The following is a 27,264-nucleotide window of genomic DNA, read 5'->3' as shown; positions in this document are numbered from 1 at the left end:
CATTGGCCGAGGCTTCTGGCCACGCCCCCCTCGAGCAAAGCGGGCTGTGGTTGGGCGGCCTCGGCGCAAGTCAACGACGCTTCGGCGCCGCCGGCGACGACCAATCAGAGGGCGCGGGGCGGGGTTCGCCGCGCTGCGTCGCTCTCAGACCCGCCGGCCGTACGCAAATGAGGGCGTGTGACGTCTGCGGCGGCGCGCGTCCGCATTCCTTCCGCCTCTTTAAGGGGCGGGGGCGCGCGGAGGACGCGTGGAGGGCACCTGCTGCGGCCGGTTGCCCGCCGCCCGTCCCCGGCCAGCCCCTTCCCGAGCCCGCCACCAGTTCGGCGGCCACTCCCCCCCAGTTCGGTGCCACTTCCAGCAACGCGCGCGCGGTCCCCGCAGACCCCCGGCGTCCATGCCTGTCCCCTCCTCAAATCCCAGGGCTCACCCTGCCTCGGGGATTGGCACTTGGGGTTCCGTGTTTCTCACGCCTCCGCGTGCGCGCGCAAGGTGGCTGTCTGCCGGGCACTGGCCGAGGCAGAGCCCACCAGCGGGAGAGGGAGCGATGCGCGCTGCCCCCGACCCCCGTCCCAGGAAGGGGACCCCCGTCCCCTCCCAGGGGAGCCGGCCCTGCCGCCTGGCTGGGTCCCCACCACGGGCTCCTCACATGGCAATTTGTAGAACAGCGTTGACCTAACAAGAAATAAGAGGACAGTGCGCCTGGATAGCCATATGCCCAGGTCCGGGGTTCCAGAGGCTCTTCGTTAAGGGGCTACACCTGCAGTTGGGGGTCGCGTTATTTTGTCCGTTTTTTCAGAAATGGTTGTTGGGTAAGCAGTGCCTGGTCCTCGGGGGTCTGATGGAGGTGGGGCAGGTAGTGGTGCACTCTTTTCCTGGGGTCACTGAGCGGGTGGGCCTAAGGAGGGCCAGGGGTGTCGGAAGGCTTTCTGTCTGTATCATGTCGAGAATGCTGTTTTGATTTCCTGTGGCAGCAAAGTATACGAATTGAGGTGCTCAGAAAACACAACAGGAATTATTCTCTTGTGGCTAGAAGGCAGAAATCGAGGTGTCATGGGGCTGGGCTCCCTCCGAAGGCTCCAAGGGAGGGTCCTTCTTGCCTCTTCCAGCTCTTGGGGCTGCAGCCATGTCCCGCCCCCTCCCCAGCCCCGCCCAGTCTTTGCACCTTCACCTGGCCTTTCCTGTGTCCCTCTGTGTTCTCTGCAGTGACTACATCAGGGCCTCATTTTAACATCTACAGAGACCCTATTTCCAAATGTCAAGTGCACAGGTACAGGGGTTAGGGGCTGAATCTCTTGGGGGCCACCATTCAGCCAGCAGCACACTCAAAGGTGCGTCCTGTCAGTCATACTGGCCAGAGGGCTGTGCATGGACAGAGCAAAAGTAAAAGGGTGGGTGGGCGTTCCTGGGTGAGACCCCTGGGGCCAGATCCGCGACCTTCCCAATTCTAGCTGGATGGTCCTGACAGAGAGCCTGTGCCTCAGTTTCCCCATCTGTCAATCACGGGCACTTGTAGTACCCGCTTCATAGAGCTAGCAGAGGGTTGGGACAATGCAGGCAAATGGCTCAAGGCGGGTGTCCACTGTTCTGATGACGCCACTCACCCTGGCCAGAGGAGGGGACTAAGTGCCTGAGGACAAGGGTGGGGGTCTTAGAGTTGGTCCCTGGGCCTGTCACCTGGGACTCTCCTAAAAGTCTGTCCTCCGAGCGACTTAGCCTGTACCGGGCTCCAGATGACCTCTGGTCCCGCACAGGCCCTGGTGCTCAGACTGACCGGGAGCGGCCACCGTGGAGCCTGCATACTGAGCCACCCTTTGAGGGGCTGGAAGAGCTAGCTCCTGGGTCCACTGGTGGCCCAGACACTGCCTGGAGAAAGCAGCCCAGGTGAGGGACGGTAGAGTCCACCTGTCCACACCTGCAGTTTTCCACACCCACTGGCCCACCCCTCGGGCCACTTTTGGGGGGTGGTGAATGATACCAAAGTCCTCTCCATCCACATTTTCCTTGTCGGCTCTTGTCTGTCCATTAAGTCCAGCCGGGTGGTCACCTCTCCTGAGAGGCTGGCCTTGAACACCCTCCCGGCTGCTGCCACCTCTCCCTGCTTTATGTCCACCAAGTTCCCCATTTCCAGCGTCCCTGATGCATGTGCACCTGATTACACGCATGCCTCCTCCCCCCTGGTCCCTCCGTTAGGAGGAAGTGTCAAACAGGCTTCCAGAAGGAAGCAGTGCCCCAGCCCATACCCGAGAGCCAGTAAGAGTGGGCCAGCAGGGAAGGCCCTGTCGGCACAGTGCATTCCAGGACCTACGCAGAGCTCAGGGTGGCTCTTGTCCCTAAAGACGGCATGTGAGGTCCCCACGGGAGGTGAGTCCTGGGCAGGTGCACACATTTGCGTGGCAGAGATTTGGAGGCGGGGGGTAATGCGTGGGGCAGGATGTACTCAGTGTTGTCACCTGCTAGGGAGAGTGACAGGCAGGGCTCCAGGCTCAGAGTGACGCCAAGCAACCCTGCCATCCCGAGCACTCTGCCTGGCTCTGACCTGTTCTCAGATCTCGGGCACTGGGTCTCCGGTTCCCCAGCAGAAATGGGAGCAAGAGTCCCATACGCTTGACCTCGTGGGGAGTGGCCCTTTGGAACATGCAAAACGTCCTGTGTGTCTATTGTGAAATTAGGCAGCATTCTTCACCTGCCTGCCCTGTGGCTATCTTTTGTCCCCCATTACACCCATGAATGGATTTACTTAGATGAAACATTGTCATAGTAAACGTGTTTCTCTGTCACAGAAAACAAAGGTACAAGAATCGATGCGTCTGGGGGTTTCCTGGGGCCTGCCACCACAAAGTGCCCTGAACTGCGTGGCTTAAACACAGACGTGTTTTCTCTCCCGGTTCTGGACAGAAGTCTGAAATCCAGGTGTGGGCAGGGCCGTGCTCCCTCCAGAGGCTCCCGGGGAGGACCCTCCCTGCCACTTCCAGCTGCTGGGGGCTCCGGGTGGCCCTGGACTCGTGGCCGGGTCACTCCTGTCGTCACGTGGCCTTCTCTGTGTCTGGGCCTCTCCTCTTATAAAGACACCATCCATGTTACGCTCAGGGCCCACCCGACTCCGGTGTCACCTCATCTTAATCTAACTCATTACACCTGCAAAATCTGATTTTTCCAAATAAGTTCCGTTTCAGAGTTCCGGGTGGACGTGAATTCGGAAGCGGGGGTCGGGGGCATACTACTCAACCCGGTACGTCTCTCCTGGAAAACCCGCCCTTCCCGGGCCAGCTGGCCATCTATCAGGAACGGCCCCTGCAGGGCGGTCTCCCTCTGCTTCCCAGCGGGGCAACTGCTCCTGGCCCTTGAGTTTCTGGAGCCTCCAGTCGGTGTCAGGGCTGAGGGGCTGAGGCCCAGCCCGGTGCTGGAGGGCCTGGGAGGCGGCCTGCGACTGCCCACCTCCCCTCAGGGATCTGCCCTCACCCTTCCAGTCCCTGGGCCAAGACACCCAGTCCCACCAGCCACCCAGGGACAGTGAACTCCCTGTCTCAGCACTTCAGCTTGAAAGGGCTCCCAGCACGTGGGGGCTTGTGCCTGAAGGCACCACCCCACCCTGGACCACAGGCTTTGGGGATCCAAGAGGCTTCCCAAGAGCCCCGAAGGAATGTGGGTTCCATTTCACACCAGTTTCCGGAAGGCCCCATCTCTGCCGTTGCGACGTTTTCATCGTGAGTGGCCCCCCTGCCCCCATCCCAGGCCCTCGGGCTGTTCGCCTCCAGGAAGAGGGTTGGCTTGGCAGTTCCTGCTCTTGCCATGGGCCGGCCAACCCAGAAGCACCAGAGATGGTGACGAGGTGACTGCTGTTTTCAGCCACCAAGTTCTGGGGCAGTTTGGTGGCAGGAGACAACGGGAATGAGTTTGTTTCACTTTGTCTTGGGGCCTTTTCTTTCTGGTTCAATTTTGGTTGCATGTAAGATGTGTACAAGGTGGGAGGGCCCGGTGCCTCCATATCAGGGCGGCTCTCAAACTCACAGAGGCACCGTGCTCCCCGTGGCTGCGGTGCCCCCGAGGAGCACCGGGTGCCCGGGGGACGGTCAGCCCCCTGAAGGACACTGCGGCGAGGGGCACACACACATCGGCACGCACACGGGCGTCTCTCCGGGTTTCCCACAGCGGGGCCCCAGGCGCAAGGGCTGAGGGGGCCTACACGCGGACGTCCCCGAACTCCCCCACGGGGGCCACGGTGCCTGGTGCTGCCGTCAGTGCTGCGTGAGACGGCGTCTCCCGACCTGGCCACCCGGCACCGACCACCCTCGGGTCCGAGCAGGTGCCCAGCCTTGGCAGGTGTGCAGCCGCGCTGAGCCGGCTCCGCCCGCACCGTGCTCGACAGGGTTCCGCCGGGGATGCTCTGCCCCACTCCCCCCGGCTGGGACCTGGCGACAAAAGGCTGCCCTCCCCGCCCCACCCCCTTATCTCCGCGGCCAGCTTCGGGATCCGGGCAGCGGCCGGGGCCCGCCCTGCTGAGCCAGCCCTTCGCTGCCCCCGGAGCGCGGGACAGCGGTCGGAGCCGTGGCGGTGTGTTTGCTCAGCAGAACGAGAGGGGCCGACCGAGCGGCCTTTGTGTGGGTGTCAGCGGCCTCGCCAGTCTGAGCCTGCCTTTCTCCCGCTTAAATACCTCCAAATGCACCGGCGCGCAGAGGTCAGCCGATAGCGATCTGCAGGGGGAGAGATTTCCCGGCTGAGTGGCTGAGTGGCGCGGCCAAGTCGTGCCCTGCTGAGCAAGCGCCCCGGAGCCGCTTCCGCACCAGGGCCGGGCCTGCGGGCGACAGGACGCGCGGCACAGAGGACGCGCAGCCCTGCTGCCTGGAAAAGTTTATTACGGAGTCTCAGAGCCGACGACGGCAGGTGAACACAATTCTCAATTTGGGACCCGAGGGCCACTGTAAACATCATGGAGCGTGGGGCAGTGTCACTAAGGACGCAGAGAGAAAGCCGTCAGGCCACCGACGGCTTGGTGTGAAAAACGAGTCCCCTGCTGTTTCATTTGAAGCTTCCGTTTTGAACCATTTGCAGGTACTCCTTGTGGAGCCTCTCCTGAGCTTCCAAAAGCTTCTTCAGCTTCTTGGCTTGCCCTTTGCTCAGCTCTTTGCCCTCGCTGTCATGTGTGGGCAGACCCTGGGGACGGAGGGCACGGGAGGTCACCTGCACGCACCTGACTCCCGCTCCCGGGCTCACGGACTCACGCTAGGACGCGCCTGGGCGGGTACCCGCCACGGCGCACCAGCCCCAGTCACCGAGAGGCCGGTCTGGGGGCGCCCTCCTCCCGCCCGGGGGCGAGGGCCACTGTTCCCTCTGGAGGCAGCGTGGCTCAGTCCTGATGGGACCGGCCCAAGCGTAAGAACCAGTAAGGAAGACCCAAGGGTCTAGCGGCAAAGCGGCCGAGCCCCGCCGGAAGGAGGAGCCCTGGGGACAGTGCCCTCGCCTCCTGAGTCGCGTTCCCGGCCAGCTCAGGAGCGACACCTTGTCTCGGTTTAGCCAGGCCACGACTCAGTGCGGCCGCCGCCACGGCGGGGGAGACTCGAGGGGCCACAGGCACTGACCCCGGATAGCGCCTCCCCCGGACTGAGCCCCAGACAGAATAGCCGCTCGCCTGAGGCTGGAGATCCCCACCATTTAGGAGCCCAACGAGGTTCTGAAAAGACAAAACAGGGCTTCTTACGTTTTCATCAAACTTGGAGTATTTGTCAGTCTCTGACAAGAACATCTCACTGGGTGAGATCTTCATCTTGGCCAGTTTCGCCGCCTGCAACACAGACCCTCCGTCACCGCAGGCGAGCCCACGAAGGGAAAGGCGTGACCTCGCATCACTCCCGCCCAGCCCCGGGTTCAGAGAGCGACGGAAGGGGGGGCGGAGCGGGTCAAAGGAGGGACAACCCAACACTGAGCTTCATGGTTTTTCTACGGAACGTCGAGAAGCTCGTTCTGAACGATCACAGCAGCGGGAACCCAGGGGGGTGCCGCGGGTGGGCGCGGGCGCAGGCCAGGGTGGGCCCGGCTGGGCCCGGGGAGGCACAGAGAACAGGGCTCGGGGTCAAAGTGTGCACTTCCTCCCAGGAGAGCCCAGGCCCCACACAGACGGCACGTGGTACCTCTTGTTCCTGTTTTTTCCTGGCGGCCCCCTCTTTCTTCTTCCTCTTCTCTTCTTCAACCTAGGGGGGAGCAGGGGCCCCATGAGCCAAGTCTGCCCCAGGGCCTCTGGGGGTGGGAGGCGGAATAAAGCGAGTGCCCGCCACCCCCCACTGCCTGGACTGTGACCCGGCCCAACCCACGGAGGGAGCGGGGAGCCCTCGCTCATTCCCCGCGGGGACGATGCCCGGGGGCCGCGAACCAGCACACGTGACAAGGTCCGGGGTGCGGCTGGCACGAAGGCAGGAGCAGAGCAGCGAGCCCGGCTGGGGGGCTCTGTCGCGTGGGTGAGCGGGGACAGCATCGCGAGGGCCCAGAGAGGGTGGGGGCGGGGAGTTACAGGGCGGCAGGTGCCAGGACACAGGGCCTGGGCCAGGGAAGGGGCGTGCAGGAGACAGGTGGAGGCCGGAAGCCCACCCCCACCCGTAGCCTGCGTCAGCGCAGGGCCGAGGGGGGGCGGCCTGGGAGCAGGGGCGGGGAGGGGGTCCCCGGGCCCGGGTGTCGGGTGGTGCCCGCGAGGACAGGCGCAGGGCCCCGGCTGTGCCACCACCGATAGGAGGGAAGGGCAGGTTTGGGGAGCTGAGTCATGATACCGTCTTGGAATCTGGGGTTCTCAGGCGGGCGGCTGGGTAAAGGCAAGCGTGGGGCCAGAGAGAAGTGGGGGGGTCCCGGGCAGACAACCGTGGGACGTGGCGAGGTCAGGGGAGGGCCGGCGCAGCGGCAGTGGCGCTACGGGAAGCTGCACCTGGGGCTGCGGCGAGCGCGAGCAGCAGCAGGCAGGGCCGCCCCCCTGCCGCCCTCAGCAGAGCCGCCGTCTGCCTCTGTGCCCCACGAGCACCTGCACGGGCAGAGCGCCAGCGGGGCAGAGCGGTAGGCTGACGCGTCTGCTTCCCGGCCCAGCCCGCAGGGATGGGCCACAAGGCTGGGCCACGGGACGGGGCGGACACGGGAGGATCGGGGAGGCCGGCTATCGAGAACCTGCCCTGGCTCCTCGCCCCCTCGCCCCGTGAACCGCGCGCCCGGCCCCCCCGCTTCCTGGGCAGATGGAGGGGTGACTGGCGGGTCCCACCTCAGGGACAAAGGGGACAGCACTTCGTAGGGGCAGGTACAGCCCAACATGTCAGCTGCGCTTTACCGAAAGGGACCTATTCTCCCTCGAACCCCGGGAGGAGCTTTTTAAGAAGAGGGTCCTTCCTTAGAAGGCAGACCTTCCCGTCACTGTATCGCCCGGCGGTCACACGCAATTAGGTCTCCCCCTGACACTCGCAGCCACGGGGCCTTAGCACGGGAGCTGGCACAGCACAGAGCACACGAACGCCGCTGGTCTCGTGTCCCCGTAAGTCCGCGGTGGCTCCAGCACCACTCACCCGTCTCTTCTCCTCTCTCTCCTTCAGCAAGGTCTCTCTGTCCCCCAGCTTGACCACGGTCGGCAGCCCTGAAAAGCCAAGTCTGTGAGACGGGGCCCGGCCTCCACGCCGCCCACGCGGCCCTCGCGCCCCCTCGCTTCAACGGCCTCAACGTTAACCGTGACGCGGGAAGGCCTTGCCGCTCGTGATGGAAAGCCCAGAGGTCATAAGATAGGACAGGTCCCCTCAGTGTTTAAAATCTAAGAATCTGCCAATAGTCAAGCCCAAACCCCCACTAAGTCGGAAGACGCACAGTGAAACCGGAGGACAATCCCATAGGCTGTCTCCCGAGTGACAGACAACAAGCAGGGGTGGCCGGCAGCCTTGCCGCTGAAACGCTGGTCAAACGCAGGAGGTGTCCTCGACGGCCACAACCACAAATCTACAAGGCCGGCCCCCAGGGGCCACGGGGGCACCACTCCAGGACCCCTCCTCCCGTAAAACCCCAGCGTCCTCTGACCCTGTCCCAGAACTTTTTAAAAAACAGCCCCCCACCCAGCCTCCTTCCCTCCTGCCCACCCACCACCCCAGAAGCTCCTTACGACGGGTCCCCAGAAGCAGCCAGGGGGACCCACCTTCGTGATCTTCGAGCCGCACCCCGAGCTCGGGCAGGATGTCGTCCCGCAGGGCGTCGCTGAGCTGCAGGACCTCAGGGACTATGGACAAAGACAGCAGCTCAGTCAGACCAGACACGAGGCACGCCCAGGACGCGGCGGACGGGCGCCTTCCTGAGTGCCGCAGAGGGAGCCCAGGCCTGGCACGAACGGGGCCACTGCCAAGAGTGGCCACGGTCTGCGCCCTGCCCTAGGACGCCGATCAGAGGCAGGTGCTGTCTGAAGACACACATGGGCTGGTCCCAGGGACTCTGAGCAGGGCAAGGTCAGGGCCGCCCCAAGCCAGGTGGGCAGCTGGCCCAGGGAGACTAGGCTTCCCTTGAACAGGAAAGAGGCGCGGAAGGGCGCCCGGGGGCGGGGGGCGGCTCAGTCAGCTAAGCGTCCGATTTCGGCCCAGGTCAGGATCTCACGGTTCGTGGGTTCGAGCCCCGCGTCAGGATCTGTGCTGACAGCTCGGACCCCGGAGCCTGCTTCCGATTCTGTGTCTCCCTCTCTCTCTGCCCCTCCCCTGCTCGTTCGTTCTCTCACCCTCTCTCTCTTAAATATTAAAAAACAAAACAAAACAAACCAAACAAAACAAAACACAAGAAAAAAAATAAACCACCCCAAGCACCTGGCCAACTGGGAAGGCATCCGGGAGTGCTGAGCCCCTGCAGCCCGGCACCATATTCCACACTCCAGGACCCAGGGACCCAAGGCCACCTGCACGGCCTGCAAAGGCTCCTTGCACTCTTCACATGGCAGTCAGGCCCGGGGCAGGCCCAGCGGTGACGAGTCTAGGCTCCCCCAGCTCCCCCATTTCCCCCTTGTTCTCGTGGTGAAACGTGCTCCCGTCCACACGCTCCCCCGCCCTCCGCACGTCCTCGGGACTCCACAAGACTCCAAGCCCCCACCAGCAAGAGCCGGAAACGGGCCCGGAGGTTGGGGCGGACCCCAGAGCTGCCGGCGTTCTCGGCGATGCGGGAGGCCCAGCCGAGGGGTGCGGGAGGGCCGGAGGCCTGGGGGACAGGCACGGGTGCGGGTGACCCTGCCTCGAGCACCAGCTCCATCCACTGCGGGCACGCCGCTCCTGGCCAGGCCTCAGCCCACCCCCAGGCGTGGGCCAGAGTGAGCAGAGGGCCCGGGAAGTCCAGGAGGAGGTGCAGAGCCCGCCGTCCCACTGGCTTTGAAGTGACGCCCCGAAGAAAGAGCACACACACCCCGACCCAGCAGACGGAGTGGGACGTGGCCTTCCGACCTCAGTGGACGGTCCCTGCGGGTTCAGACGTTCTCAAGCCTCCGTGTCAGTCTCTGTGAGTCCCAGAGGCAGAGCCAATGACCGCAGGCTCGCTCCCTCCAGGCCGGGGACGGCGGCCTTTACGGTTCTGCGGCAGCGGTCGCAGGGGGAGCCCGGCGGCCAGAGAGGCCCTGTTCCCAGGAGGCTCAGTGCCGGGGATGAGGCGGCAGGGAGAAGCGGTCCGTCTGCCTTGGGGGAGAAGGGCGCCTCGCTCAGGAGCTCCGCCGTGAGGACCTGACCTCCGTGAAGGACATTCAGCCGCAGTGACAACCCCGCGGGTCGGCCGGCACCTGGGACCAGCCGCCTGCCAGGCGGGGCCGACGTTCACGTCTGTGAAGCAAGCGGGCACGTGCTGCCATCCCTGAGAGCTCTCGGGGTCTGGTGGCGCCGGGACACTCTGTCGTTCACAGCCAGGTCCCAGACCGGATCAGCTCACGCTCCCAGAAGGCCGCCTGGCCCAGCCGCCACGCCCACCAAGTCCCGGGCTGGCCCAGCCCGCACCTGCGGAAATCAGCGCGGGAGCTGGGCTGTCACGGGCACGTCTGTCTCGGAAAGGTCTAACGGTCACAGACCACAGAGCGAGGGTCTTCCGATGTGGGGACAGGCGTGCCGGGGCCCGGCCTCGTCTCGCGGATGCACCACGGCCGGCGTCTGCCGAGTCCGCCGCCCTCCCCCGGCACCCGCCGGCACCCCGAGGCCCAAGTGGTTCTGCGTGCCCTGGCCGCGCCCCCGTGAGAGCACCTGTGCGGGAAACCGCGCGCCGCCCCCCACCCCCGCCCCTGCCCCGGTGCCCACGGCCTGCACTCGCACTCCGCCTCGTCCCTCTCTGCCGCCCTGACCCTGGCCCACGGGCTCGCGCACTGCCGAAAGGACAGGTGACGCACGGGCGGCGGTTCTGTGATCTCAGAGGACTTCCGAGGCCCCTGCCCACGAGCGCGGCCACCCCCGGGGCAGATTCCCTCTTCCAGATGCCGCCTGGAGAAAAGCCCTTCCGGCCTCCCCGGCACGGCTGACGGAACAACACCCTTCACGCTCGCGCCCTGCCCTTGCCCTTGCCCTGCCCTGGCACCGTGAGGACGGCGGACCCCGGGCCGGGCGCTGAGCCAAGCTGACCGGATCTGGAAGGAGAGTAAGCCAGGGCCCACGCTCACCGCCACCAGCCGCCTGGCGGGGAGGGGGGGGAGGGCTCCGCAGAGCTGAGGACAGCAGCCATCACCCCCACGCGAGACCTGCCCTGTGCACACAGCTCGGACCCCCCTGGCTGGCTTTCTCCTCCGCCCTCTTCTGAGTCACGTGCTGACCAGGCCCCGGGGTCCCACAAGTCGCCAAGGTAAGACGAACGGCCCAATGAGAGGCACGGGGCGCAGGGCCGGAAGGGACCCCTCCCCACCACCACCACCCCCCACCCCCCTCAGAGAAGATGCACAGGTCAACATCAAGTGCTGTCGGGGAACTGTGCCCGTGTGAGGGCCCCTCCCCTGCTAGGAGGGCTGGAGGGTGGCCATCACCTTCGTACAGCCAGGAGCAACGCGTGGCCGCGATGAGACATCGGAACTCCCCCCCCTCCCCCCCACGGCTGGCGGGAACAGGAAACCGTGCAGCCGCTGTGGGACAGCTTGGTGGTTCTTACAAAGTCACACGTGCAGCAGCCACGGGACCCCCCCACGACTCCACTCCTAGGTCCGTCCCCAACCAGACGCTTGTACCGCGTGTCCCGAGCAGCCACGAGGTGGGAACAGCCCGGAAGCCCGCCAGCAGCGGAACAGACACGGCGTGGCGCGTGCACTCGGGGGCGTTCCGTCCCGCCCCCACGAGGAACGCAGCCCCACACACGCTGCAACGTGGGGGACCCTCCGTGAGGCAAAAGAAGCCTCCGTGGCCGACGGGCGTGCGGGGTCCAGGCCACCCCAGGCCACGGGGACAGAAGGCAGGCTGGTGGGGGCCGGGGGCTCACGGGTCACGGCTGCTCCTGCGGCCGGTGGGAACGTGTGGGAACCAGAAGGAGGCCGAGCACGGTTGCGCGACACGGGAAGCGCGAAACGCCAGCGGACTCGTTCACTTTAACGGGAGCTGGGTTTACTCGTGTGAATTTTGCCTAAGTTTTTTTTATTCTTAAAAAACAGGAAAAGTCTGGTTGGATACTTTTGAGGAGTTCGATAAAGCATTCTTTAAAGAAAAAAATGGGTTTTCTTTGTAATTTTAGACAGGGTGTGCAAGTCGAGGAGAGGGGCACAGACAGAGACGGTGACGCACTCAGCACGGGGCCCAACGGGGCCTCGATCCCACGACCCTAAGGTCACGGCCTGAGCCGAAATCAAGAGTCGGACGCCCAACCGACTGGGTCACCCAGGCGCCCCTCGATAAACCATTCTTAAACTAAACGTCTGGAGGCGCCAGGTCTCCACGGCTAACGTGACCTTATAAGAGAAGCAGAGAGGGGCCTTGCCTCCGGGGTGGCTGGGGTCAGGCGGGAGGACGGGGCGCAGACAGCACGACGGCCGGGACTCCGGGAGAGGCCCCGCCGCACTGCCTGCAACGTCCCCAGAGCGCAGCTGGGGCTCCGGGGCGAGCTGCAGCCTGGCTGCCGAGCCTGGGGCTGGGGCGGGACCCGGACTGGGCAGGGCTGTCATGTGGAGAAGGGGTGCAGGGAGGGCGGGGCCGTGACTTGGGGCGGCAGAGGCCGCCCTGAGCCCCGAGCGGCAGGGCAGCCGCAGGAGAGCCGCTCCCAAGGGTGCGACCACACAGGCTCGGCCCCCCCCCGGCACCGCTCTTCCAGGGAGGAGACGGCCCCACAGCCACTCGAGGGCCCAGAAAAGGCGGGCCTCCCTGGGTACAGCCCGGGGCACCCCGGCCAAGTGTGCCAGCCACAAGGACCTCGCGGCCCTGTCCACTCTAAGGGATTCTAGAAAAAGAGGGTTTCTGTTGCGGTCCTCCGTGAATGAGCAACGGCTCAGAAGCATTTTGTACGAACCCAGAGCGAGACACAACCCCCCCCCCCCCCCGCGCCGCCGGTGCGAACCCAGAGCCAAGACCCCTACCAGCACCCCCCTCGCGGGCCCCTCCTGGCATGGGGCTCAGAGTCCACGGAGCCCAGGCCCACAGGAAGGGGGCGTCCGTCGGGGCTGAGGGCAGAAGGAAAACAGCGGGCACGGGACAGGGAGGGCTCGGGAGGGGACACAAAAGGCCGTGGGAATCCCCCGAAGGACGAGCGAATGAACACGATGTGACAAGCACACAGGGGGTATTGCCCAGCCTCAAGAAGGAGGGAGACTCTGACGCCGTGGCATCTGTTGGGACACAGATGGACCTGGAAGACGCCAATGACACCGAGTGATAGGTGCCGTCACCGAGGCACAAGGGCTGAGGATTCCACGTGTATGAGGTCCTCAGAGGGACCAAGTTCATAGAGAGCGAAGGTGCAACGGTGGGCACCACGGCCGGCACAGAGGACGGAGGTCAGCGTTTAACGGGACAGAGGGTCAGTTTGGGAGCATGGAAGGTTCTGGAGAGGATGGTGGGGACGGGTGCTTAACAGCAGGAATGTGCCTAATGCCCCTGAGCGGCACGCCTGCACGTGGTTAAGACAATAAATTTCACGTTACACACCTTTTACCAAAAATGAAAACACAAGGGGGAAACGGCCTTGTCCCCCCCACCCCCACCCCGGGCCCCCCGCCGAGCTCTGACCACAGGCCCATCCCTGCTCTTCTGACTTCCCAATTTCCCAAGCCTCTCCTGGTCAGACACCCCCACACCCCATCCCTCCTGGCCAGGGCTGAGCTCTGGCCCTTTACTGGGGAAACTGTCTCCTACTCCTGTGTCAGGCGAGTGCCTGGACCTGGGAGACTTGGCCGAGTGAATGAACCAGGACCTACCCTGAGCCTCTCGCTCTGTCTCCACGGCCAGCCCAAGGTGCTCGACAAACAAAAACTCAGCACTTGCTGCTGCTGTCGGGTCGGGAGGGAGATGGGGTAGGGACAAGGGTGATGCCGCCTTCGGCCCGGAAGGCTTTCCCCATCTGCGGACCGAGGTCCACAGGCCCCGGGTCTCTGGCTCACGGACGGTTCCCTATCCACAGGGCCCCAGGTCTGTGCGTCCCAGGTCATCACCTCGGGTAGGATGACCTCTCTAGCCACCTGAGCCTTAGGGTCGCACAGAGCAGCAGGTGGGGAAAGCAATATAGCATACACACAACGACCCCCGTCCTGACTGGCCACTTGGCCTTGTCCATCTACCAGAGCAACAAACGTAACAAGCAGGAAAAAGCGGCCGAGGAAAAGCAACATCGAACCGTCCCCCAAGCCGGTCGACGGGCACCGCTCTCAGGGCCTGAGCAGGGACGTGGCTGGTCAGGGCTGCCGTGCTCAGCCTCCCCCGGCCCTGGTTCCCCAGCACCTGCCAGGAAGGATGCCGTACAGCCGGGGCGGGGTGGGGGGGGGGTGGACGGGGCAGTCGGGCAGAAAAGCCCAGGCTGCGCAGCCCCCCGACAAGAACGGTCACCCCCAAACCCGAGACACCAGCACTGTCAATGCTGTCGGACAAGTCAGCACAGGACCTGAACGTCCCCCCGCTTTTCAGCTGCTTTAAAACGGCGTGAGGGCCAGGTGTTAGAGACAGGGGACCCTGCTTATTCAACTGGTCCAAACGCCACAGCCCCGGCCTAAAGCCCTCTGCTCCCCACAAAAGCACCGTCAGATACCGGCTCCTCCCCGAGGGGCCCGTGGCCTCGGTGGGGGGGGGGGGGGGGGGCCCTCCCGCCCTCTTGCTCTGCCCTCCCCGGCACAGGCCCAGGCCTGCTCATTCCTCTTCACGGGGCTGCTTCCTCCAGCGGCTCCCTGGCCAGGCCACGCCGCTGGGCCCTCTGCCCGCTCCACCCGCAGGACACCCTGCCAGGACCCGCTCTGCGGGGGTGGCGGCCAGATGAGCTCCAGGTGGGACTTCCCAGCACAGAAAGGCCTGGGGAGGCAGCACAGCACAAGAGGTGACAGGAGGCATCTCCGGTGAGCGAGTCCAGCATGACCCCGGCAAGGCTCAAACCTTCCCGCTTTCCTTTCCACTCCGTGAAATGCCGAGCCTTGAGCCAGGCAGCTGAGTGTGAGCTCAGCCTGGCAGCCCCGGGCCCCCGCTCACCATGCCAGCCCCTGGCCGCCGATTCGGCAAGGGCGGAGAGGCGACCCGGCCTGGCAGCTCCCGGGAGGCTCCGCCCTCACCCGGCTGTCCTGCCCCGCGGGGACACTTGGGAGCTAGAGACGACGTGGCTGTCACGACTGGGGGCGCCGTGCTAACCCCTGAGCTCGCCCCCGCCGGGCCAGGAGGAACCTCACCTTTCTGCTCTCGGGCGATCTTCCGCACGCCTTCTCGGAACTCCGACAACACCTGCAGGTAGGGCATGACCGTGGACTCGAGCTGCGGAGAGAACGATTTCGCTCAGAGACCAGCTCGGCCCGTATTTGAGGACGGGCTTCAGCACGCGCTACAGAGCCGGGCCGCCTGCACGCTGCCCGTGGCTCCGGTACCACGACCGGGGCGCCGTGTGGACGGCGGGAGCCGGGGCCCGGCAGAGAGCCTCCCCTCCAGTCCGGCCGGACGGGCTCCACAAGCCGCACCGCTCAACCACTCGAGGGAGCAGCTCCGGCCCAGGCCAGACACACGCTTGTTAAGAAACACCCGTGTTCACAGCGAAACGGTTCGACCCAGGCGAGTCTGCAAGATGGGCTGCCTTCGGAGAGGCCGCCGCCGTCCCCCTGGGCTGGGACCTGCGGCCACACGCGCTCCTGTGCGAGGCCAGCCAGCGCCTCTGAGGACCGTCCACCATCCACACGTGCTCGCACCCGCTCCACGGCGCACTCCACGCAGCACCACGGAGGCGGCCACGGAACGCAAAGCCCGCCAAGGAAGGGAAGCCGAGGACGGCAGACCCCGAACCAAAGAAACAGTGATTTTATCAAAACCCTTTCTATTACAGCTTTCCTATTTTTCTAGCAGGCTTTTGAGCAAGGTCTCTCCCTGCCTCGTTAAGTCATTCGGCGGCTCGGTAACCCAAGCAATGACCAGTAAACGCGGAAGCTGGCTAGGCCTCTCCAGGCCCATTCCCGCACCCGGGCTGGGGCGTGGCCGTCCTGCAGGGGAGGGGCCGGGCTTCTGGGGTTTAGGTCTTTACCTCCACCAGGCTGAGGCAGCTGTGGTGAGCCTCGGGGCACAGGGGCAGGGGCCTCAGCCAGCACGCCTGGGGGTGCGTCTGGAGGAGGCGGGCCCCAGCGGTCCTCCCTGCTGCCTCAACAACTCAGGTTTGGAGCAGGTGCACACCCTTCAAGTGCTGTAAAGTGCACGCCCGGCCCTGTGGCCTGGCAGCTCGCCTGGCTCGTTCCCTGGGGCTGCTTATCCCAAAGGGCCCGCTGAGGTCACTTGGAAAGGCTCCCACACCACCACCGCGTTTAGAAGTATCTTTAAGGGGCGCCTGGGTGGCTCAGTCGGTTAGGTGTCTGACTTCCGCTCAGGTCATGATCTCGCGGCTTGTGGGTTCAAGCCCCGCGTCGGGCTCTGGGCTGACAGCTCAGAGCCTGGAGCCTGCTTCGGATTCTGTGTCTCCCTCTCCCCCTGCCCTCCCCTGCTCGTGCGCTCCCTCTCTCTCTCTCTCTCTCTCTCTCTCTCTCTCTCTCAAAAAAAAAAAAATAAACACTAAAAACTTTAAAAAAAGAAGTATTTGTAAGTTCGAAAGCGGATGGTCTCTAATGTAGGAAGGTTTTTTTTTTTCCCCTGGGAAATAAAAAAAAAAATCTGGTATTGCTGACACAAGAGAACAAAGCAGCTTGTAGGTTTCCTTTTCTGAAAAGCGTCAAAAAAGATGAAGGCCCGGGGCTCAGGCAGGCCTTCTGAAGTCAATTCTCGGGGAAACACCTCCAAGCTCCCCCTGAAGGACAGAGTTTTCACGCGAGCCGCTATCACGAAACCATCTTAAAGAGGTTTTGCCCTTCCGCCCTGTACTTGGTTCCTGTTTTCATTTAAGTTATATTTAAGTATCTACACACGCGTTCCAATCAAACCACAGGGATCATTCGGGAGCAGGGGTGGGGCGTGGAAGCAGTTCTGACATGAGCCTGAAGGCACACACTCCAGGAGAGTCAGTCACCACGCAGCGGCTCCCGGCCACAAGGGTGACACCAGCTGCTTCTGCTGAACCTTCTCCCCATCAGACGCGCGGACCAGTGTGGGATCTGACCCACACGAGCAAGGACGTGAGCGCCTGTGAACCCGGGCCGTGTGGCTGCGGCTTCTTCAGAGACTGTCCCAGCTAGCCTGCTCTCCCGGGACCACCTCACACAGACAGCACGGCAGCACGGTTCCCTGACAGACGGCCGGAGCAAGGCCCTGGCTGCCCCTGCACACGCACTGGGGTAGCTGATTGCTCAATTCTCCCAGCCAGGCCTAGGCGTGACCCGGGGCTCAGTCCAGAAGGTCCAGCGCAGGTGGGACCTAATGTGGGTCTCCAAATGTCCACAGGCTCGGCCAAGGAGGGGGAACAAGGAAGGCACGGAGCGGGTGTGGAGGGTGAGAGCGTGCTCCTCTGGATGGGCACGCTTCCGGGGGCGGGGCGACCCAAGGGAGGGGGCTTCTCTGCGCCAGGTGCACTTATACTCACATTTAGGCTGCTCCCAGGTCCTCTGACCGGGAATCCCAGGGAGCTTTCCTCTTCTATGGCCCCAAAGACCTGGAAGAGAAACAGAGGCGCGGGAGCGTGTAAAGAGGTCCCGAGAGGCAGCCCGCGGAGATCGGGTCCAGGAAACACACCGCTGCAGATGGGTAGGGGGAGGCGGTGCAGACGGCCTCACTGGGTGGAGGGAGATGCCAGGCCCGAGGGTGCCCCCCTCCCCTGCCCTCTCCGGCCCGCTCTCGGTGAGGCCACTGGGCAAGAGGGGGCCGGAAGGCAAGGAGGCCGACCCCAGAACGTGCGAGCACGGAGGGCAGCTGCACGCAAGTGCTTTCTGAGGCGCAGGAGCGCAGCGGGAGCGAAGGACGGGACGGGTCTCGGCCTCCGAAGCCCACGATTCGCTGTGCCGCCGGGGCCTGACCGCCTGCGTGCACACAGCCCGGCGAGCACACGGCGGCCTGTGCCTCCAGGGAGCCGCCTACCTTGAGCATGTGGGTGAGGTACCGAGCGATGCTTTCCAGCAGAGCCCGGTTGGGCCTCCTCCTCGCGGCCTTCCGGGCCGCCATGTAGAGGTTGCACTGGCCGACCAGAGCCCGCATCTCTTCCAGGACCGTGCGCGTGTCGACGTTATCACAGAGGGCCTCGTGCACCGCCGTCTTCTTGTCGTAAAAGCTGAGTTAAGAGGAGGCAGGAACGTCAGCCGATGGACACACTGCCAAGAACCCCCGCGGGGGCAGCGCGCCCCGGGCATGGTGTGGCGCACCCGGGAGCGACGGCTGCCCGGCCCCCGAGGCACGTCTCCCTCCTACCTCTTGTTCAGCTCCGACTCTTCGTCTTCCCACTTTTCAAACCGACCGGTTATGTCAACGGGAGCTCGGAGGATGTCTTTCACATTTAAGAAAAACTCCTAAAGTCAGAAAGTTCCGTTTACTGGCACTTAGAAACCTCTGCCCTCCGGGAAAGCGCCGAGGAGAGGCTGTGGGAGGGAAGCACATCTGGGGAGCCACGGCACGCCGGCACCACCCCAGGGCCGGCCGAGACGGGGAAAGGTTTCCTTGGAGACGGAGACGCGTCCCGGTGTTAGCCTGAGACGCTGGTCCGGCCGACGCCACGGGTCCGAGCGAAACGTGCCGCACGGAGACGAGACGCACGAGCGCTCCTGACGCCAGCGGGCGCCAGGGCTTTCGGGAAGGGGGCGCGGGGCTGGGCGGCCCCGGGCGAGGCTGCTCTCGCGGTCCCGCCGCGGCTGAGCCGAGGCGTCCCCGCCCCGGGGGAGGTGGGCACTCACGTTCATGAACTTCTCGTACTGAAGCGCGGACTCCATGGTGTTGCTCGAGTAGTCGAGCGTGTCCTTCCACGAGTGCATGAGGAAGGCCAGCCGCAGCTGCCGCGCTGGGGGAGGAGACGGCACAGCGGTCCCCCCATCCTCCTGAGCAGCCACCGCCATCGCGCATCCAACAAGAGGGGCGCTCGGGTCTCTGGGAGAGGCCAAGTTCTTACCTGAGTGCTTCTGCAAGGCGTCTTTGATGGTGATGAAGTTCTTGAGCGATTTGGACATCTTGCAGCCCGCGATGGTCAGGTGGCCCGTGTGGAGGAAATAGCGGACCCAGCAGTCGTTGTCAAAGTAGGCCTGCTCGGGGGGGGGGGGGGGGGGGGGGGGGGGGGGGGGGGGGTGCGGAGGGGGCAAGGTCGGGCACACGAGGCAGCTGCTGGCAGGGGCAGGGTCACGCTCCGTGAGCACTCTGTGCCCCCCGCGATGCAGAACAGGGGGGGCTGCCTTTTCCAACTGGGGAACGGGGGCCCAAGGGACGGCCCTGGACCAACGATGCAAGAGGTAACCACCGCGACCACCCCAGGCCTGTCTGTCGTCCAAGGTCAGGCTGTTCAGGTGGGAAATCGGACCCAACAACTAGGGTTCAAATTCCACCGGCAAGACCCTGATGTGGAAAATCAGGCTCCACGCAGCACCCCGCTGGCAGTGCCCTCGGCTTCTTCCTCCCCCACAGGGAGAACTCGAGGCCCCCCAACCGGAACAGCAACCCCGGCCTCTGCCCACCTCTGACTGGGCCAGCTCGTTGTCGTGGTGGGGGAACCGGAGGTCGAAGCCCCCTCCGTGAATGTCCATCGAGGCTCCCAGGAGAGCGCTTGCCATGGCCGAGCACTCGATGTGCCATCCCGGACGCCCCTAGGGACCAAGATGACCCGGTGACCGATGGCCAACCCTCTGCGTCCGGGCCTTCAGTTACCCCAGCGTTCATGAGCCTCCAAATCTCTGGGCCTTACTGGAACAGGGGTTATGTTCCACACGTGAAAAACTCAGGGGAGCCCACAGCAGGCCGTGGAGGCCAAGTAAGGCTCATGTAACCCCCAGACCGCCCAGCACTCGACCAGAAGCAGACGTCTACACCCCTCCCACAGCCTTGGGCCAGGGGCACTGTTGTCACAGGGGACATCAGACAGTGGGCTCATCTCCAGGAGCGGGTAACACTCAGAGTCAAAGGCCCCCAGGACAGAGGGGCCACGGAGGTCGTCCAATCCTCCGGGAAGGAGTCCCAAAAGGGACGTCTCGTGCCCCAAGGCCCACGAGGCTCTGTGGCATCTGGGTCCCCGCCAGCAACCGGGTCCCGCCGTCACCGCAGCCCCACCCCTTCCCAGGGGCCCACCTTTCCCCACGGGCACGGCCAGGACGGCTCGCCGGGCTTGGAGGCTTTCCACAGAGCGAAGTCATTGGGGGACCGCTTCTCACTCAGGCGGTCTGCCGAGACGCTCAGGTCACCTGCGGACACGAGGGAAGCAGCTCACCCGGTGCTGCCCGGCGGGCGGACCAGTGTCGCCGCGGGGCCCCCGCTGGGAGCGGCTGGCCGACGCTTCTGGTTTGCGCGGCTTTCCTCGGCCGGTGCTGCGGCTTCACGGCAAGACTTCAGTGCTGCCCCGCGGTTTGAGGGCAACCACCCGGGGCCGGACCACGCCTGCCGCTTCCTCAGACCCTCCTCCCCGCCTTCCCCTCACGGCTGTGGCCCGGGGCCGGGGTGAGCCACGGGGCTCCAGACTGAGGGGTGAGGCCGTGGCGTGGTGGCAGCCCTCGGTGGGGCGGGCTCGTCTCGGCGGCCCGCACGGCTCCCGGTTCTGGGAGGTCTGAGAACCAGCCAACCCGCTCTGTGCGGCTCCTTGGCCCTCCAGCTCGGCCCCATAGATGGCGAAGCGGGACGTCACCACTCCTCCTGGCCGAGCTGGGCTCCCAGACGCGGCCCCCCAGGAGAAAGCCGCGGCCAGTCACGGCCGGGCCCCCAGGGGCAGGCCAGCCTGCGGTGGGAGCAACGGGAAAGGACAACGCCATCCCCCCGGGACACTTCCCTGGGCCACACGCAGGAGCCGTGGCGCCCACGGACCCACCGGCTGCCGAGAGAACGAACGAACGCCTGCGGTCAGTCCCCCTCACAGGGGGGCCAGGTGAGCGGGGCCAGCGCGGGGCATGGTCCCAGGGCCCCGTGCGTGGTCTCCACGCCTCCTCGTCCTGGGTGCTGTCGCCCCCCCATGGACAACAGCGGAGCAGGAACGACAGACTCCACCCAGAGCCCACAGTTGCAGACACGGCCGACCTCAAAGACCGCCACCGTTCAAGCAACAGGGCGGGCGACCTGAGAACAGCCGAGGGAGAGCACGCGCAGGATATTTTTACGACAGAGCTGACGCCTATGACACGGGCACTACAAGTAGAATGCTTGGAATCTACGAGAAAACCTGGAAAACAACGCCACGGTCACAGACGAAGGCTGACAGGTACTGTCAGTTTCCAGGTGCCCCCATGTGCAGGTTTCTGGGTTGTTTTAGTCTCTGCAAACAAAACACACATCCACACACAGCAGGACAGACTCCACCCCGGTCTCATGTCTCTTTCTCACTGAGCCAGTCACCACATCACACCAGCCGCTCAAAGACGATGTGACGGGCTGTCATGACACCCCTCTGGCCAGCCTGTATTTAGCCGACAGCGTGCATCCAGGCTTTTAATTTTCACGACAACGAACACACTTACTATGAACGTACCTGACTTTTCAGAAAGTTTTTTGGAAAGTTCTGGAACAGAGGACCCCCTTTCACACACACCCCTCCCCACACCCTTCGCCAAGTGCCACTTTGGGGGACACCTGATAGTTGCTCTAGACTCTTCAGGAGGAGTAAGTCACACGACCCCTGCCACTCTCCTGGTGCCCTTTCTCGTCTCCCTCCTGAGGCACCCAAAGTGACCCCAACCACAGCGGGTTCGTGCCTCCTGCCTCCCCGATGCCCCGCACCCCGAGATGGCTCCAGGCCCCTTCTCCACCGGAGCCCCGCATCCCAGCGTCCATGAACGAGGAGCCTCGTGCCGTCAGCACAGCCAGGGAAGCGGAACTGTCCCCGAAGGAGGGCGTGACCCCCCTCGTCCCTTTATATTCGCTGTCGGATCGACTACTTTGGCCCCCGGAACACAGAGGTTCTGACGTCAGTCCGGGAAAAAAGACCCAAGAACAAGTGACATTTAAGATCCCAGGGCGCCTGGCTCAGTCGGATGAGCACGAGACTCTTGATCTCGGGGTCGTGAGTTCAAGCCTCGTGTTGGACGTAGAGGTTACTGGAAAGGACAAAAGAGAAAAGAGAAGAAGAGAAAGCAGAAAGAAAAAGAACGCAGCTGGGGCACATGGCGCGGGGTCCCTAGCACGGCGGGCCCCTCCCGTCTCTGGGGCTCTCCCTGCCCCGACTGGAGGCCGCCCTGGCCGCGCCGGGCCGAGCGGCGCGGTCCCGTCCTCCCGGGCTCTCGCAGACGCCACCGTCTCTGGTCCCGTGCAGCCCTGTCTGGACGTATTTTCGAATCTTCTGTGTTTATTCATCGGTCCCGCTAGCGGGTTTTCTGTATCGCGAATCCTTGCGAAGAACCAGCTGTTGGCTGTTTCAGTTACCGCTATTTCAGGCACCTCTTCTTTGATGCTTTGCTGCTCCTTTTGGGGCTTTTCTGGCAGCTGGCCCCACTCATGGCCGTCTGCGTTTTTTCACAACTACACATAACACGTCGGGCGGCCCGGAACTGGCGCGTGAGCTCCCCCAGGCCGGGGGGGACCGTGCGGCCCTCCCGTGGCCGTTCGGTTCCAAGCCCGGAGTGACCTCCACTGCGGCTCTGGTGCGACTTCAAACAGGTCCGGACGTCCCCTCAGGGCGGGTGTCCAGCTCAGCGCACCATGGGCAGAAGCTGTGGTCCTCGTGAGGAGCAACCCCTTCTGCGGCCGGGCGTGGGTCCCACGCGGGCTTATGGGAGGGCCCTGCCCTCGTTCGCGTGTGCGAAGGCCCGTCTGCTAGACAAAGCCCCGCTGCCCGCGTACCTCGACCCCTCTGCGTCTTAGGGGCCTCGGCCCCTGAGCGACCCGTGCGTGGGGCGTGCCCGGCACCTCCCGTGCACACCAGGGTGCGTCCCTGATGCCGCAGGGATGCGGGGACCCCGCTACCGGTCCACCCAAGTCTGTGACCATCCTCTGAGGACACGGGTGCCTCAGCATCGTGACGGGACCTCCTTTACTCTGCAGGATGTCTTCAGCGATCCTCGGGGTGGCCGGGCTGCTCAGGGGGCTGAGCGTCTGACTCCTGGATTTGGTTCGGGTCCCGATCTCATGGTTCATGAGTTCCAGCCCCAAGTCAGGCCCTTCTCCCTCTGCCCCCTCGCCCCCGCTCGCGTGTGTGTGCACAGAGGCCCTCTGTCTCTCTCTCTTTCCCTCTCAAATAAAAAACTTAAAAAAGAGAAAAAAAAGAGAGAGGAACCAGGCATTCTGAGGTGCCGCCCAGAATCGGAACATGCCCACAAAGACCTGACCTGGCAATTCTTGCCCCGCGTTCCTGCCTTGCTCGTCCCGGGGCACCTTTAAGACAGCTGCGCAGAGCTGAGCCCACGGAAAGCGGTGACCGCCACCCCAACCGCCTGACGAGGACCAGGGTCCCGCTTCGCCGCTGTCTCCCGTTCCCCCGGGACAGAGGGCCGCTCCTCCCCCGGCTCACTGTGTGCGACCAGAACCCGTAAGGGCCAGCTCTCGGGACCGTACTTCCTCTGGCGTGGGTGTGCTGAAACCGTAGCCTCAATCCAAACAGCCCCGGGGGTTCCACTTTCCCAAAGGCAGGAGCTCAGATGCCAAGGGGGCCACCTGCTGACCCTGGTTTGGGGGGAGGGGGGGAGCGGCTTCTGCCCCCTCATTCACCAGGTCGCAACCCGCATATTCGTGACACATCGGCACTGGGCGTCCCACACCGGCACGCAGGGCGTCCCACAAGCCGCCCTGACCCTCCGGATCCAGGCCCGGGGTCTGCTACGCTTTTTGAGATGGTGTTGGATACGCTCGCTTTTTTGTTTCTTGCGGAAAACCCCCCCAAACTCCTTGGGCAACAAGGCGCAGCACCCAGGCGCCCGGGTGAGGCAGGCTGGGGGCGGGGGCGAGGCCTGGGCTTGAACCCCCTCACCCGGCCCCGTTTACCTTCCCCTTCCTGCAGGGCTTTCTGGTCCCCAACGGCCTCGGGCACCAGCTTCCCGTAGGAGTGTCTCTCGCTGGAAGCAAACTTCACGGTGTCAAAGTAGACGGACCCATTGGAAACGTACCTGGAAAGTAAGAACCAGGCTGTGGGAAAGCGGACAGACCCGCGGACAGCCCGGGCGCCTCGCAGGAGCACAACCTGCAAAGCCAAAGGGCTGCATGGGCCACGGGCCTCTTAAAACTCTGCTCTGCCCACTGCGTCCAGCGCGGCCTCGGCCATCCTGCGGCCCCGTGACGTAGCTACTCGCAACCATGGCCGCCGTGCAGGCCGAGCGGGCCCGACACGCACGCCTCGTCACGGAGGCCAACTCCTCACTCTCGGGACGGCGTGTCCCCGTGCAGTCCCTCCGCCTCGCAGCCCTGGACCACACAGCTCCCACCCTGCCCCTCGCCTCGGTGACGGCACGGTCTCGGGTGCCCTGCCGTCGCTCGGTCCGCCTTCCACCCGCCTGCACGGCCCCGCCAAGCTCTCTGCCTCTCAGCAGCCCTCCACGTTATTCCAGCCCGGAATGATCTGTCTTCTCTCACCTTGGCCTCGCCCACGGCACTCAGTCTGGCACACGGCCCCGTGTCGCCCTGCAGTGACCGTGCCAGGTAGGGGACAGGGGAGGCGTCACCACCTCCAGAGAGCCTGTGCTACTCCGGGCCCCACACCAGGTCTTGTGCTCTCCTCTTTCCGCTCGGTGGCACCTCATCTCGCCCGAGAGGCGGGGACGGAGCCTCCCAGAGCAGGGGCGCAGGGGAGGGCGCCCCCCTCCCCCGCGCGGCAGACCCCACGGCCCCAGTTACGCTTCTGGGCGTCGGTGACTCCCGACAGCGCTAACTTCAGAGACGCGGACGGTGTTTCGCGGGTCAGGTGGTGCCGAGAGGGCAGACCAGGGTCATAACCGAGGCCCAGGACCTCGAGGAAACACGCGTCCCTGGGAGGTGACTCGTGGACAAGGGGTCTCACGCCGTGTGGCGGAAACCGCGCCTCCACGCTCACCAGCCCGGCCCCGTGCTCGCGGACTTAGCTGTGGGCTCGCCGGCAGCCCGCAGGCGGGCGCTCTCTACGGCACGCGCATCCTTGCCGCGGCCCCGACGCTGAGGACTCAGCGGCACCGAGGAGCGAGGCTGCCGGGAGGGTCGGCGTGACACGGGGGCGGTTGCTCCCGCGGTGAGGACGTGGGCTCGGCCGCGTCCCCCCCAATTCCTGTGTGTCGGTGCTAGCCCGCAGCCCCCCAGAACGGGACAGTGTTTGGAGACGGGGTCTCTGCAGGGGCGAAGCGAGGTCACCAGGGGGAGCCCTAACCCCGCATGACTCCTACGCAGCGTCTGCGTCAGAGGAGGTGGTGACGAGGACACAAAAGGAGCCCCAGCAGCCCGTGTGCAGAGTGACAAGTAGGTGCCAAGGCAGCGAGAGGGCCGCCGTCTGCCAGCCGAGGCCAGGGGCCGGGACAGAGCCCGCCCTCGCGGCCCGCGGAGGAACGACCCCGCCCTGTGCCGTCCGGAGCCAGGGGCTTGGTGGCCGCAGCCCCACAGCACCACGAGCTCCCCCCCCTGCCGCCTTCCCTGCACAACCTTCCCGGAATGCCGTGCTCCCACGGGGAGGGCCCCGAGCTTACCCGTAGCCGTTGTCCACGATCTTCTGGACAAAGTTCACGATCTCCGGCACATATTCGCTCACCCGGGTCAGGACGTCCGGAGGGAGAACCTGGGGGTGAGAAGAACAAGTGACCCTCTTCCTTCTGGAACAGCAGCCTCGGACGGCACGCTCCAGGAAGCACCGGCACCAAATGCAGGCCAAGAAGGCCCGGAGGCCCCCGGCCCGCGCTTCAGACCTGACTGAGGACGGTCGGGATCGCGATCATCGGGCCCCGATGAGAGAGCAAGGGCGGGACAGCTGGCGACACTTACGTTCAGGGTTTCCATGTCTCTGTGGAATTCTTCTTCCCAGAACTTGGGCAGTTTGGAGAAAATAGAATTGTCCGTGACTTCGCTGCCCAGTGTGGAGTCCAGCCAGTCAGAGAGCAAATCTTTTGCTTCTCCCAACAACACCTGTGGACAAAGAACAGCATCCACACACGTGTACGAGCTTTACGGGACCGCATCTCGTGCAGCCGGTCCGCACCGAGACCTCGAATTCAAGGACGTGCCACGCAAAGCCACGTCCACGACGAGCCGCCATCTCCGTGAGACCGCGGTGCTCGTGTAAACGGCTCAGCACGGGGACAGACACCAGGCTGCCTAAGTGGGAGGTTCCAAGACGCAGCACATTCAGGAGGTCCGACTGCTGTGGTCACAGGGTTGGGGTGGCCGTGGGGACAAGCGGGGCCACCGCTGCCACGGGGCGGGGCGGGGCAGGAGCGGGCACGGTGCGGTCGTCCACAGCCAGGGCACGGAGATGGCACAGCCCCGTCCCGGAGGGAGGCCTCTCGGCCAGGGCGCCCTGACCGCCAGATGCCATCAACTGAAGACAGCAGGCCCACGTCACGGGCAACAGCGCGGTGCCGGTACGAGACGTGTCCTGTCACCGCAGCACTCCCGTCAGACAGGAGGAATGTCCATCTGTGATGGGAGGTGAGTGTCGTGGCCGTGGCCTGAGCCGCGCGGGCCGGGGGACCCTGAGGTCCTGCTCTGGAGGAACCCAGCGCCTTCGGCATCTTAACTGGAGCAGTGACAGGGATGTGGGGACAGGCAGGCGGTCTGCAGTCCGCCAGTGGGGGCAACGGGGCCAAGAACAAAGGGTGCAGAGAGAAAGTTCAGGAAAAGAGGACACGGAAGACACAGTGAGGACACGCAGGGAGGCACGTTTGTACCACGATGTGGACAGGAAAGGCGCAGCTAGGGGCTCCCGCCAGGCTCCCACCTGGAACACACCTGCTACCTGCTGCCGGGCTGGTGGGCGGTGACAGGGCCCCACCAGGACGCTCGGCCCCACGGCCACCACGCCGGGCGCCAGGGAGGCACGGTCCAGAGGCGTGGGCTCGCTTGAGACTGAACCCCGCTCACGGCACCCGGCACGGGGCCCGGCCCCCAGCCTGGTCACCTCCCCGCCCGTCCCCTCACAGCCGGGAACCTCACGGCTGGCTATCGAGGAAACACGACCGGGCACGCCAAGAGGCAGAGAATGACGTGAAGACACAGGGCGGCTGGCAGACCCGGGGGTCAAACTACTGGGATGAATACGCTCAGGGCTCCGATGGATGCGGCCGACCACACGCAGGAACAGAGGGCCAAGGTGAGCAGAGAGAAGGAAGTCCTGAGAGAACGGGCAGGAGACATCGGGGATCCACCACAGCGTGATAGAAACAAAGAACTGTCCTTGTGGGGTCATCGGGAGACTGGACGCGGCCGGCGGAAGAATCTCGGGGCTTGAGGACAACAGAAGAGAAACCCCCAAAACTGAACATGAGAAAGGCTTCATTCTCACAGAGTGAACGAAACCGAACAGGGTAGCCGAGGCCCCGGGCCCACCACAGACGTGCCACACGTGCGTCACGGGGACAGCAGAGGGAAAGGGAGGGAGAAACGTTGGACTCCCGAGCGAGTGAGAGCGCCCCACTCGTGTCGGACCCTAACCGCAGGTGCACGGAGCCCCCGGGACATCAGAAAGGAGAAACACCGGAAC

The 27,264-nt window shown here is 64.6% G+C and overlaps 1 protein-coding gene across 3 annotated transcripts in view; it reads right to left on the bottom strand.

Moving 5' to 3' along the window:
• Window positions 1–4,836: 4,836 nt before the first annotated feature.
• The window catches only part of CARS1 (cysteinyl-tRNA synthetase 1), a 44,527-nt gene continuing 22,099 nt past the window's right edge, over window positions 4,837–27,264 (bottom strand). For 2 of the 3 annotated variants that reach the window (XM_043581994.1, XM_043581993.1), the window contains 16 exons: window positions 25,551–25,691; window positions 25,259–25,347; window positions 23,598–23,719; window positions 19,770–19,882; window positions 19,163–19,291; window positions 18,607–18,736; window positions 18,395–18,498; window positions 17,916–18,013; window positions 17,589–17,778; window positions 17,098–17,166; window positions 14,783–14,864; window positions 8,144–8,224; window positions 7,530–7,597; window positions 6,126–6,185; window positions 5,696–5,779; window positions 4,837–5,151 (listed from right to left, as the gene is read on the bottom strand). In XM_043581994.1, the coding sequence (XP_043437929.1) occupies window positions 5,017–5,151; window positions 5,696–5,779; window positions 6,126–6,185; window positions 7,530–7,597; window positions 8,144–8,224; window positions 14,783–14,864; window positions 17,098–17,166; window positions 17,589–17,778; window positions 17,916–18,013; window positions 18,395–18,498; window positions 18,607–18,736; window positions 19,163–19,291; window positions 19,770–19,882; window positions 23,598–23,719; window positions 25,259–25,347; window positions 25,551–25,691 (1,695 nt within the window). In that variant the 3' untranslated portion in view covers window positions 4,837–5,016. Of the gene's footprint in view, window positions 5,152–5,695; window positions 5,780–6,125; window positions 6,186–7,529; window positions 7,598–8,143; window positions 8,225–14,782; window positions 14,865–17,097; window positions 17,167–17,588; window positions 17,779–17,915; window positions 18,014–18,394; window positions 18,737–19,162; window positions 19,292–19,769; window positions 19,883–23,597; window positions 23,720–25,258; window positions 25,348–25,550; window positions 25,692–27,264 lie in introns of all 3 variants that reach the window. The other variant, XM_043581992.1, reaches the window with a different exon arrangement.

This window comes from Prionailurus bengalensis, chromosome D1, assembly GCF_016509475.1.
Source record: "Prionailurus bengalensis isolate Pbe53 chromosome D1, Fcat_Pben_1.1_paternal_pri, whole genome shotgun sequence".
In the NCBI taxonomy this organism is placed as follows: Eukaryota; Metazoa; Chordata; class Mammalia; order Carnivora; family Felidae; genus Prionailurus; species Prionailurus bengalensis.
Note: the sequence above shows the minus strand (reverse complement) of the source record. Positions and strands in the feature narration are given on the sequence as shown.